General features: G+C 36.4%; 1 protein-coding gene across 11 annotated transcripts in view; it reads left to right on the top strand.

Moving 5' to 3' along the window:
* Positions 1-13,718, top strand: part of EPHA5 (EPH receptor A5) — a 223,685-nt gene that overhangs the window by 18,085 nt on the left and 191,882 nt on the right. For all 11 annotated transcript variants that reach the window (XM_014062024.2, XM_014062025.2, XM_087713222.1 and 8 more), the window contains exon 2: positions 13,431-13,495. In XM_014062024.2, coding sequence (XP_013917499.2) covers positions 13,431-13,495 — 65 coding nt within the window. The remainder of the gene's footprint in view (positions 1-13,430; positions 13,496-13,718) is intronic.

The raw sequence follows: 13,718 nt of genomic DNA, 5'->3' as shown, positions 1-13,718 counted from the left end.
AAATCTGGGTGCATCTTATACACTGAAAACAGCATTTTTTGCCTACTGAAACCCTGCCCCCTTCCCCAAAATGGCTGTGCATTGCTTTTAGGAGGCTCCCAAAGTGCTCCCGGGGGCTGGAGAGGGCAGAAATTAGCGAGAAATGGACCATTTTTTGCTCAATTTTGCTGCCCCCAGCCCTCAGGAGCATTCTATAAGCCTCCTAAAGGTTATGCATGCCCTTTTTTTGAAAAAAGACCAGCCTGTTTTCGCAAAAAAACTGGCCTTTTTTGGGAGGTCTACAGAGTGCAAAAACTTTTTTTTTAAAGTTTACCTCTTCAAAATCTTGGTGCATCTTATACTCCCGTATGTCTTATACTCCGAAAAATATGATATATGTTTCATATCAGAGTGTTCTGGTTTCTTAAAGACAGTAGTCTGCCTTATATATTTTTATTTCCAGTTCAGTAGGACTGTCACTTGATTTCAGGAATGGTTTAATTTATGGCTTTGCAAAATTACTTAACACAATAGGGAAGAACACCAGGGAACCAAGTAATATCTATGAAACAAAATCAATAAAGATTTATGAGAAGAGAGAAGTTTTCCTTGTAATGAGAAATGGGCTTAAATATCTTGGTAGAACTAAGTGACCTGATGTGGATAGTTTGATTTTTTTGGGATAACACTGGATTTTTGCCTTTTGGCTATGGATTTTGCTATTGTGACAATTATAGATGTTTCATGTGCATTTTGCTGCATATGTGCATGTGAATGTGCATTCATATGGAAAATGAAGATTGTTGTAGAAGTGTACTAGGTTCTTACGTTGCAGTTCGTTAGCAGCATATTGTTTCAATTTTTCCTTCAAAGACGGAGAAGCCAATTCTCATTTGCTCTCCAAAATTATCTAGGAAAATAGATAAAGGAAAGGATTCAGATGTGGTATATGCTAGTTATTTGGCATTGGCTCCTTGAATAGAGCATATTAACTTGTTCCTGATTTGCTATAAAGAAATTCTTTTTAATAGAATTTTGAAATTAAGATCAATAGTAAGGAGAAACTAGCATATGGAACAGAAATTTATTTGTTTGTTGGTTTGTTTGTTTGTTTGTTTCATCAAACATGTTAGACAACATATATATGTATAAACATAGTTTTGGATACATGAAATGAATACAAATAAAAAGAAATATTAGGACAGGGATGGTAGGCATATTGGTGCGCTTATGCACGCCCCTTACAGATCTCTTAGGAATGGGGTGGGGTCGACAGTAGACAGTCTAAGGTTAAAGTTTTGGCAGTTTGGGGAAGAAAGCATAGTCAGGTAGTGCATTCTAGGCATTGACCACTCTGTTGCAGAAGCCATATTTTCTGCAGTCGAGTTTGGAGCGGTTTGCCTTAAGTTTGTATCTATTGTGTGCTCATGTATTGTTATGGTTGAAGTTGACATAATCATTGACAGGAAGGACATTGTAGCAGATAATTTTATGTACTACGCTTAGGTCAGACCAAAGGTGGCATAGTTCTAAGTTGTCTAAGCCCAAAATTTTAAGTCTGGTGGCAAAAGGTATTCTGTTGCGAGCAGAGGAGTGGAGGACTCTTCTTGTGAAGTATCTTTGGACTCACTCGATTGTATTTATGTCCAATATGCAGTGCAGGTTCCAGACAGATGAGCTGTATTCAAGAAGTGGTCTAACAAATGTTTTGTATGCTCTAGTTAGCAGTACTATTACCAGAGAAGATGCTACACAAGATTAGGTTAACAACTCTTAAAGCCTTTTTGGCAATGTTATTACAGTGGGCTCTGGCAATTAGATCATTAGATATGAGTGCTCCAAGATCCTTGACAGAGTAAGGGTCGTCTACAAGGTTGTGTCCACCCAGCTTGTATTTTATGTTCTGATTATTTTTGCCAATGTATAAGATAGAGCATTTGTTGGTTGAGATTTGAAGTTGCCAATTGTTTGACCATTCTGACACATAGTCAAGGTCTTTTTGAATGGTAGCAGCATTGTCGGTGGTGTTAAATAGTTTTACATCGTCAGCAAAGAGAACGCAGTTGCTTATAATATGATCCCAAAAATCATTTATGTAAAGTATAAATAGTGTTGGTCTTAAAACGCTGCCTTGGGGGACACTACTGTTAACAGGTGCAGTATTTGATTTTGACCACTTGTTGCCTGTTTGACTATAACTGAAATAATGCCTCCATTCTTCCCCTACATTCTTCTGGAAAAAGAAGGGGCAAGTTTCCTTTATTGACACATTTACAAAAGGCAAACTACTTACATTTCCTGAAAAAACTTCATATCAAGGGTAAACAGTGTGCTTAGGCCTAAAGGAAATATTTTCTTCAAGAAAAATTTATATTATTTTCCTCTTAAAGTTTCTCAGGAGAGTTTGAGTTGGAAAACCCTAAAAAATTATCACTCTTAGATCTTTATTTTTATTTATTTAGTACTTTGATATATTTCTATAGAGGTCTCAATTACTCCTTTTTATATCTCTATTGAGACAAAACCGCTGTTAAGTCATTCCTTTTATTATTAACCAATATGTAGCAGTCAGTGTTTTTTTTTCTCCCTAGGAATGCATGGCTATTTTTATTATCAATGCATTAAAGTAGAACAATTTAAAAAGTATTTGACTGGCTAAATTGTTTACTATACTACTAAGTATGAGAGTTACTGCAATGCTAGATGGATTTCTTAACATGTCTTAACCAGAACACACATGACAATTTTATTTTTTCCTGGAAGAAGTAATGCATTAGGTGAGCCTCAGGCAGGTCTGTATTTTTCAGTCTTTTCTTGGGATATAACACCCCCCCCCCCAGAAGTATTTATTTACAAATTTTTCATTTTAGAAATACTTACTCTGATCAATATATCAAGCATATTTAGAACAAATGCTGGTATTTAGGCTTGATAGCAATATGTCTACTTAGAACATGTTAGTATTTTGAAATCAAGTGAAATATTATTCCCATATGGACTGTTGTTGTTTGTAAGCTGTATAGGTTAAATTTGGATGTAAGTAGTTCATAATATCCATTATTTTTTAGTGAATTTTGGAAGGACTAAGCTATTTGCTTTGAATAAAACATTGGTCATGCTTCAATTAAGTGCAGAGATAACATATAATTTGGAGTATGGTTATAAAAAGATGATTATAAAGAGAAGGCTTCTGTATGACTAACATTCTGTCTCAAGAACTGATTCTATTGGAAAAGTGTAAGAGAGAATACAGTTTTTAAAAGTTGTAAAAATGCAGTGTTCCATTTGTGTCTCTGGTTTTTTTTTTTTTTTGGAAGCATATCATTTAGTCATGTAGCTAAACTAAATCTAGGGTTTTTACTCTTTTGATATTTTAATTAATGGATGCGAGGCAATTTTGTGCTGTAAAACATTCTATTTAATCATATTAATTAATTTTTCTTCAGGATATGCTTGAGTTAGTTATACAACATTGTGGAACACTATTCAATATGCACCACTGCAATTTTTTTTTAAAAAAGCTTAACTGAATTAACTGGACTTTCTTGTTTTTCTTTTGAAATCTGTATAAATCCTTTCATTATAAACTTTATAAATCCACTAACCAGTCAGAAGACGCCTCTTGGATGAGAAGCAAAACGTCTTCAAAAGAAAAAAAAACAATAAAGTCCAGTTGCCTCCTGAATAAGCACCTTTGAGACAACCATGACCTAGATGACTGAGAATCTCTACAGACTTTTAGCTATACAATTTGGGATGAACACCTTTGAATGGTGTGAGAGTAGGAATGGATTTCCAGATAAAAAAATTGCAAACTAGAGTAACTAGGAGCAGTATACATGTGATCCTGGGGACACGGATAAACCTCCAAGTGCTTCAATGACTCTCCTTGCATACGGCTGGTAATCAGATTACCAGCTGTCTGCAAGGAATATAAATCCTTCCATTCCCCACTATACTATCAGAGCTGAAGAAGCTTCTTGAATGAGAAGCTAAACGTCTTCAAAAGAAAAAACAAAGTCCAGTTGCCTCCTGAAAAAGCATCTTTAGGAAAGCCTCCAGTCTCCTAATCATCATTGCTACTCTTTTTTGTACTCTTTCTAGAGTCTCAACATCTTTTTTTTAAAATTATGGTGACCAAACTTGTTACAGTACTATATTCTAAGTGTGGTCTTATCAATGAATTGTGAAGCAATACATGATCTTAATATTATCCCTAAGATTGCATTGGCTTTTTGGTAGCTGCAGTACACTTCTGGCTTAAGTGATTGTCTAGTAGGACTCCTAGATCACTCTCACAGTTACAGCTGTTGAGCCAGGTACCTCATATTTTGTACCTGTGCATTTATTTTCTCACCACTGAATTGCATTTTATTGGCAATGTTCAGGTTTGTCAAGATTCTTCTGTTGGTTATTTCCCTCAGCTTAGTATTGTCTGCAAATTTGGTGAGTTCCCCTTCTATCCCTTCATCCAATTCATTTATGAAGATGTTAAAGATTATTGGGCCTAAGACAGAAGCTTGCTGTTTCTCACGGCATGCTTCCCTTCCATGTGAATATACTTCCATTTAGGACTAAATGTTAGGTAAAGTTGGTCAGCCAGCTACAAAAACATCTGGTGCTGATGCTGTCTATGCCACATTTTTCTACCTTCCCAAAAGTATGCTGTCAAATGCCTTACTGAAGTCCAAGTATATACTATGTCTACACATTGCTGGTACACTAATGTACTTTGTCAAAGAAGGCAATAAGGTTTGTGTGACATGATCTGTTGTGGAGAAACCCAGATTGGCTTCTAGTAATAGTTCTAGCAACTTTGCTTATTTTTAGATGTTCGCAGATCTGTTGCTTGATTATCTTTTCCAGGATCTTCCTAAGTATTGATGTCAGGATGATTGATTTGTTGTTTCCTGGGTCCATTCTCACCCCCCTTTTTTAATACTGAAATTACATCAGCTCCAGTTCTCTCTTAGTTCCCTTGTGTTCCAGGAGTTTTGAAAGACATGATTCATTGGTTCTGAGGTCATGTCTGTTAGCTCCTTCAGAACCCTGGGATGTAATCCATCTAGTCCTGGTGATTTAAACTCAAATAGATTGGATAGGTATTATCTTACCATTTTGTTGCCTATTTTGACTTGTATTCCTATTTTGTCTTCTATGGTACTGCTTTTGATAGGTTGTCTGTTTTTCCTTAAAGATAGACACAAAGAATGAATTAAGCAGTTCCATTTTCTTCCTGCTACTGTCACCTTACCATCTCCTCCCACTGATGGTTTCCTTAACATTTTCCTGTTTTTTAGGTATTGTCTATACCTAGCAGGTATTGTCTATAAAGTCAAGTCAGCATATCATATAGGAAGATAAGGTGTAATAATAATTAACAGAAAAAAATAGAAAAACAATTGGCAAGGAATAAAATTGAATAGGATATGTTTGCTGGTGTACTAAATCCTATATGATGAGCATATGCTCTATACGTAAAGTCTATTGTGTTGTGTTTTACCTTCTGAAAACTGTCCTTGAACTTTGCTTTTATATAAGTCTCTTACTTTGTTCACAGCACAAATATCTGATTTGATCAAGGTTCTGATTAGATTTTTAGAGCTGATTTCCTAATATTTTTAGAGCTGACTTCCTTATACCAATGGTAGTGGTGGTGGTGGTGGTGGTGGTGGTGGTGGTGGTGGTGGTAGTAGTAGTAGTAGTAGTAATAGTAGTAGTAGTAGTAATAATAATTATTATTTAGTTAATTTAATTCAGATTTGGAAGGTGAACTACATGGACTGTGATATCAGTGAACAAAGGCTAATGGACCAACAACGTGTAATTCTGAGCCACAAATTTTTCATTACAGAAAAATTAACAGGAATCGAAGAGAAAGCAACTAATGGTCTGAGTATACCAACAAAGAAGAGTAACATCAAGAATTATTTGCAGACTCAAAAGCAAACTGAGGAAGAAAGGGAGGAAGAGGATGCTGAAATGGATGAAGATAAAGAACAAGAAAGCACTGAAGAACAAACACCAACAGATATTGCTCAATTATCTGAGAAAATAAAGCATCAAAATGAAGATGCTGAAAGAACATGTTTGCCAAAGCTGAACCAAGTGAACCGGAAAGAATTGAAAAATGTACTAAAAAAGGTCAATGAGGCTGTGCAAACCATTCAAACGACTACATTGGCTGAAACAAACCAGCTGAAGTATGCAGCAGCCTTCATAACCACTGAAGAATTGGGTTTGAAAATACAAAGGAACCAAAGAGGCAAGAAGGGGAAGCCTAAGTGGAAAATTCGGTTGGAATTGAAAATCAAAAAATTTCATGGAGACTTGAGCAACTTGAAGAACTTAAGGCAAGGTCAGCTAAAGAACAAGCAGATCAAAAGCTCCCTGGAAACAAGATACGATTTGGAGAATAATGAGATTGCGGTAGTAATTGAAGAGCTGAAGCAGAAGGTTGTTGCCATTGCTGAAAAGATTAAACAGTATGAAATCGAGTAACTCAGTTCAAGGAAAATTCACAGTTCAGAGCAAATCAGCACCAGTTTTATAAGAGCTTAGAAAGTGGAGATGGAGTAACAACAAATGAAAAGTCTGATAAAGAGAAAGCTCTGAAATTCTGGAAGAATTTGTGGGAAAACAATGAGAAGCACAACAGAAATGCAACATGGATCAAGCAGGTTGAGGATTCTATTAAAGTGCATAAAATGGAAGATGTGAAAATAACAAAAGAAATGGTGCAAAGGCAGTCAAGAGTGGACCTGGACCAGATGAGTGCACCTGGACCAGATGAGCTACATGGTTTCCGGCTAAAGGCACTTACAAGTATGCATGAAAGATTGGCAGCCCAAATGAACCAGATCTTAAAAACACCTGACTATGATGAATGGATGACAACTGGAAGGACATTTTTGATCCAAAAAGATAAAGAAAAAGGAAAGGACCCTGGAAACTATAGGCCAATCACCTGTTTGCCAACCACATACAAGCGCCTTACTGGTATCTTTGCAAACCAAATTTATGGATACTTGGAAAGAAATGACTTGCTTTCTGTAGAACATAAAGGATGCTGCAAAAATTCAAGAGGAACAAAGGACCAACTGCTGATTGACATGCTAATTCTAAAGAATTCAAAGAAAAGACGAACCAAGCTGTTCATGGCTTGGATAGATTATAAGAAAGCGTTTGATTCAGTTCCCTACAGCTGGATCAAGAAATGCCTGAAAATCTTTGGCATCAGCAGCAACATACAAAAATTCATGGAAACTTCAATGAACCCCTGGAAAATGAAGCTTATGACTAATGGAGAAGAACTGGGTGAAGTTGAAATTAAACCAAGTACTTTCCAGGGTGATTTCCTTTCACCCCAATTTTTTACACTCTCAATGCTACCACTGACAACCATTTTGAAGAAGGTGAACTGTGGATACGAACTTGCAAAGAAAGGACTGAAAATTTCACACTTGGTGTACATGGATGATTTGAAGCTGTTTGGTAAAACAAAAGCACTTGGCCTACAACACACATAACATAACAGTAGTTGAAAAGAAAAAAAGTATGGTTCATTGACATTGCAATACCTGGAGATGCATGAATTGAAGATAAACAGCAAGAAAAAATCATAAAGTACCAGGACTTGCAAATTGAAGTTGAGCGACTGTGGAAAAAGAAATTGTGCATTGTCTCGATTGTAATTGGAGCCCTTGGAGCAATACCCAAAGGGCTTGGAGCAGTAGCCAAAGGGCTACCTCGTTATTTGGAAATTTTAAATTTATCAGACTTGAACATTCTGATTCTATAAAAAAGCACCCTACTTGGAACAGATTATATCCTCCAACGTTACCTTAACAGTTCCTAGGTCCCTGGTTAGGACGCGAGCTGTTGAGCTACCAACCAGCCCAAAGGCTGTGAATCTCACCAAAGATTAACATAATAATAATAATAATAATAATAATAATAATAATAATAATAATAATAATAATATCAAGAATGGAGACTTGGCAGAACAAAGCACTGCATGGCCAATTTCTGGAAAAAATAAAAGATAAAGTGGACAGTGAACAAACTTGGTTATGGTTAACAACAGGCACATTAAAGAAAGAAACAGAGTCATTAATCCTGGCTGCGCAAGAACAAGCTATCCGCACAAATGCCATTAAGGCCAAAATCGAAAAATCCTCTGATGATGCCAAATGCAGACTTTGCAAAGAAGCTGATGAAACTGTTGATCACATACTCAGCTGCTGTAAAAAAATCGCGCAGACTGATTATAAATTGCGGCACAATTCAGTAGCACAAATGATCCATTGGAATTTGTGCAAAAATTATAATATTAAAACAGCAACAAACTGGTGGGAACATCAGCCTGAAAAAGTCACAGAAAATCAGATGGTCAAGATCTTGTGGGATTTCCGTATACAAACCGACAAAATACTGGCGCATAATACACCAGACATCACACTGGTTGAGAAAAATAAGGTCACAATCATAGACATCGCAATACCAGGTGATAGCAGGGTCGCCGAGAAGGAACATGAAAAAATCGCAAGATACCAGGACTTAAAAATCGAAATTCAACGACTATGGCACAAACCAGCAGTGGTAATTCCAGTGGTAATTGGCACACTGGGTGCTATTCCAAAAGCACTGGAATTACATTTAAAACAGTTAAAAATTGACAAAATCACCATCAGTCAAATGCAAAAAGCTGCACTGCTTGGATCTGCACGCATATTACGAAAATACGTTACGACGTCCTAGGCCCCTGGGTGGGGCCTGACTAGTAACCAATGCCAAATCCGGCGAAACAACTGGCCACTGTGATACAATTGTACAACAACAACAACAACAATAATAATAATAATAAGTCAAGAACATCTATTAATCGAAGTAAAGAACAAAAATCTACTGAAGGCCCAACAGATGAAACAAGAATACAGAAAAGATGTGATAAAATCAAGAATGGAGAGTTGGCAGAACAAAGCACTGCATGGCCAATTTCTGGAAAAAATAAAAGATAAAGTGGACAGTGAACAAACTTGGTTATGGTTAACAACAGGTACATTAAAGAAAGAAACAGAGTCACTAATCCTGGCTGCGCAAGAACAAGCTATCCGCACAAATGCCATTAAGGCCAAAATCGAAAAATCCTCTGATGATGCCAAATGCAGACTTTGCAAAGAAGCTGATGAAACTGTTGATCACATACTCAGCTGCTGTAAAAAAATCACGCAGACTGATTATAAATTGTGGCACAATTCAGTAGCACAAATGATCCATTGGAATTTGTGCAAAAATTATAATATTAAAACAGCAACAAACTGGTGGGAACATCAGCCTGAAAAAGTCACCGAAAATCAGATGGTCAAGATCTTGTGGGATTTCCGTATACAAACAGACAAAATACTGGCGCATAATACACCAGACATCACACTGGTTGAGAAAAATAAGGTCACAATCATAGACATCGCAATACCAGGTGATAGCAGGGTCGCCGAGAAGGAACATGAAAAAATCGCAAGATACCAGGACTTAAAAATCGAAATTCAACGACTATGGCACAAACCAGCAGTGATAATTCCAGTGGTAATTGGCACACTGGGTGCTATTCCAAAAGCACTGGAATTACATTTAAAACAGTTAAAAATTGACAAAATCACCATTAGTCAAATGCAAAAAGCCGCACTGCTTGGATCTTACGAAAATACGTTACGACGTCCTAGGCCCCTGGGTGGGGCCCGACTAGTAACCAATGCCAAATCCGGCGAAACAACTGGCCGCTGTGATACAATTGAAAAATAATAATAATAATAATTGCATGGCCAATTTCTGGAAAAAATAAAAGATAAAGTAGACAGTGAAAAGACATGGTTATGGTTAACAGCAGGTACATTAAAGAAACAGAGTCACTAATCCTGGCTGCGCAAGAACAAGCTATCCGCACAAATGCCATTAAGGCCAAAGTCGAAAAATCCTCTGATGATGCCAAATGCAGACTTTGCAACGAAGCTGATGAAACTGTTGATCACATACTCAGTTGCTGTAAAAAAAATTACACAGACTGATTATAAATTGCGGCACAATTCAGTAGCACAAATGATCCATTGGAATTTGTGTAAAAATTATAATATTAAAATAGCAACAAACTGGTGGGAACATAAGCCTGAAAAGTCACCAAAAATCAGATGGTCAAGATCTTGTGGGATTTCTGTATACAAATGGACGAAATACCGGCGCATAATACACCAGACATCACACTGGTTGAGAAAAATAAGGTCACAATCATAGACATCGCAATACCAGGTGATAGCAGGGTCGCCGAGAAGGAACATGAAAAAATCACAAAATACCAGGACTTAAAAATCGAAATTCAACGACTATGGCACAAACCAGCAGTGGTAATTCCAGTGGTAATTGGCACACTGGGTGCTATTCCAAAAGCACTGGAATTACATTTAAAACAGTTAAAAATTGACAAAAATCACCATCAGTCAAATGCAAAAAGCCGCACTGCTTGGATCTGCATGCATATTATGAAAATACATTACAATTTCCTAGGCCCCTGGGTGGGGCCCAACTAGCAATCAATACCAAATCCAGCGAAAGAACTGACCATTGTGATACAATTGTATAATAATATAACAACATAATAATAATATTCTACAAAAAACCATCCTACTTGGTACAGCTTATATACTCCGGCATTACCTTAACAGTTTTTAGGAACTTGGTTAGGACTTGAGCTGTTGAGCTACCAACCAGCCCCAAAGGCTGTGAATCTCACCAAAGATTAACCACATAATAATACACTGATAATAATAATGAGAGGCTGCCACAAAGAAGAAGGTGTCAACCTATTTTCCAAATTACAAGAAGGCAAAACAAGAAACAATGGGTGGAAATTAAGCAAGGAGAGAAGCAACCTACAACTAAGGAGAATTTTCCTAACTAAGAGAACAATAAACCAGTAGAATGGCTTGCCTACAAAAGTTGTGGGTGCTCCATCATTGGAGGATTTTAAGAAGATTCTGGACAGCTTTTTGTCTGGAATGGTAGAGGCTCTCCTGTTTGAGCAAGGGGTTGGACTAGAAGACCTCCAAAGTTCCTTCCAACACTGTTATTCTGTTAATACAGTACTTTTACATAATGCAAAGAGTAATAGTTCTGAGGATAAAATAATTCTTCTGAAAAAGTTGATTTGTAAAAAAACCAAAACCCGTATATCTCCTATTGATGCAGCAAAATGAAAGTTGTACCATCTAAATAATTCTCATATCTTTGAAAATATTAGGTTTTGTTAGATTGCCATAGTTGAAAAATGAAGAAAGCGCTATAATTTTCCTTAGCTTGTTTAATAGATTTATCTTTCAATTATATTTTCTATTTAGACTAGAGATCTTAGATATTGCAAGAAAAATATTATAAGTTTGGAATAGTTTATTACTATTTAAGCTAAAACTGCTCATTAATTGGCTGCATTGCTTGGCAGCAGAAGGCACAATCTGCCAGGGAGTTTTATTCTATAACCTTTTAGGAATTTGAATCAATTTGAATCTTGAAATATATAATGAGCCACTTTTCCTACTGAAGTTAATTCTCAAATCATATTTAAATAATACTGTTCAACAAATCTACAATTTTGCAAAAGGATTTTCATTAAAAATAGAATTGTCAGCCCAAAATATACTGAAATTGTAGCATCTCCTAAAATTATGGACCTTATTCTCAAAGGCAGTGTCTCATTTTTAAAAACCAGATGCAACCTGGAATCATAGCTTCATTGACTGTAGGCCATTTTTGTTAAATTTCATATACCGGTCTTTGTATATCTCCATTTGATTTCCAGAACTTACAAACATATGAGGCTCTTTAACATTCTTCTTGGAACATTAGGAAAGAATAATATTTCTGGGTGAAGGTGGGAGAATGGAAATGAGAGGCATTTTTGTTGTTTGCCTCACTTTTGAACCAGCAAGCATTTTTTATTTATTTCTTTATTTTTTTCCAGTTCTTCGTTTGATTCCTTTTTCTTTTCTCTGTAGGCCTTGATTTGATACCTTAGCCTGCTAATATTTTTACTAAAGTGATTTAATTCTGGTGTGGTATAATTCTGAGTTTGTGGTGGTGTTAATTTTGGTTGTATAAACTTACTTCAGTTCTGTTGTAAGTGTATCACACACTGTTATTTATAAATATATGCTGTATAGACCAGTAATGGTTTTCTCATACCTTCGCTACCGGTTCAGAACTTCATGTGCGCATGCGTGCTTTGCTTGTGTGTGGCACATGTGCGTATACACAAACTTTTTGCACATGCACAGAGCATCCATGATGATGTCTGGGTGGCTGGGCGGAGCCTGCCACCACGGCTTCCGGTTTGGGGTGAACTGGCAGAATACCATCTCTAGTATAGGTACACATGATTAATTCTCTTCCTTTCATACTCTCATGTATTGTCTGAAGCAAAATGATCCCTGCATGATTAAAGCAGGTTATAAAAGGAATATATTTTTGAATCACTTTTTTGTGCCATCTCTATTAGCTATTAGTTTGTTAATTCAATCTGATGTGTCATTAACATTCTTAACATTCTTAATTATGAAAGAATGACTGTTTTGATTCTGGTTTGGATTTTAGCTTGTTGTGGAGTGACACTCTGACAAATAAACCATCAATGGACACATAGACATTAACAACGTCTGCAGACTATACAGAAGAGACAATCAACCATCCCAAAAGGGAACACAAAGACCCAAGTACCTCTCCATCAGCAATCAGCACCAAGATCAGCATAGATTATCTAGCTCCATCGTTAACATCAGACCAGCAATCAACTAAACAATACCGCAATTAAGAAACTGCCAAAGAAGCCAACAGCCCCAACACCAAATCTCTTTGACCATCCCCACCCATACTGACAGGGCAAGCCACTGACATAAACATATAAACATATAAATTGACAGCAAACAGCACTCCTTACTAGCATTGGTGTAATGAAATGTCTGCAAGAAAACAAACAAGCGCAGAGACCACCAGAAATCCCTCATTTCAAACTTGGACTACAAATATTCTCTTTTATTGTTGTGGAATGTATTATCTGCAGCGCCAATGCAAAGTACTTTTAAAATAAGTGATATCACCCACCTAGATGTTCCAGTCCTTCATAATCATTTAGCTAATTAAAGGTATAAGAAGTTTTTTATATCACACACAAACACACATATGCACACACACACACTAAATACATATACATATGTATGTATGTATGTATGTATGTATGTATGTATGTATGTATGTATGTATGTATGTATGTATATGTATTTATCCATAATGTATTTATATGTATGTATATGTAATAATAATATATGAAATATATTTTGCCTGTTAGTTATGCCATTGGAGACAGTGCCCATTTTACACTCAATTAACATTCTTTCTTTGATCTCTTTTAGTGAATTTATTGGATTCAAGATCAGTTATGGCAGATCTTGGATGGATTGCGTATCCAAAGAATGGGGTAAGTGTCTTGTAAGTACACTTAGGACACCAACTACCTCTCCTTCTGTTGTTAATAATACATTCATATATATTTCATGTTCTCTGAAGCAGCTAGAGCAAGTTGGCCATTATATGCTTCCCCTTTGGGATTGAAGTGGACTCTGGGGCAGTGTATCAATGAATAATGTCCTTTATTTTCAGAAGCAGAGGACAATATAGAATTCTCAGTTTCCCAGGGCTTT

Source organism: Thamnophis sirtalis, unplaced genomic scaffold (genome assembly GCF_051295495.1).
Source record: "Thamnophis sirtalis isolate CommonGarterSnake01/CBP01778 unplaced genomic scaffold, rThaSir2_p1.2 scaffold_4, whole genome shotgun sequence".
In the NCBI taxonomy this organism is placed as follows: domain Eukaryota; kingdom Metazoa; phylum Chordata; class Lepidosauria; order Squamata; family Natricidae; genus Thamnophis; species Thamnophis sirtalis.
The sequence above is the reverse complement of the archived record's forward strand: the minus strand, read 5'-3'. Positions and strand labels throughout refer to the sequence as shown.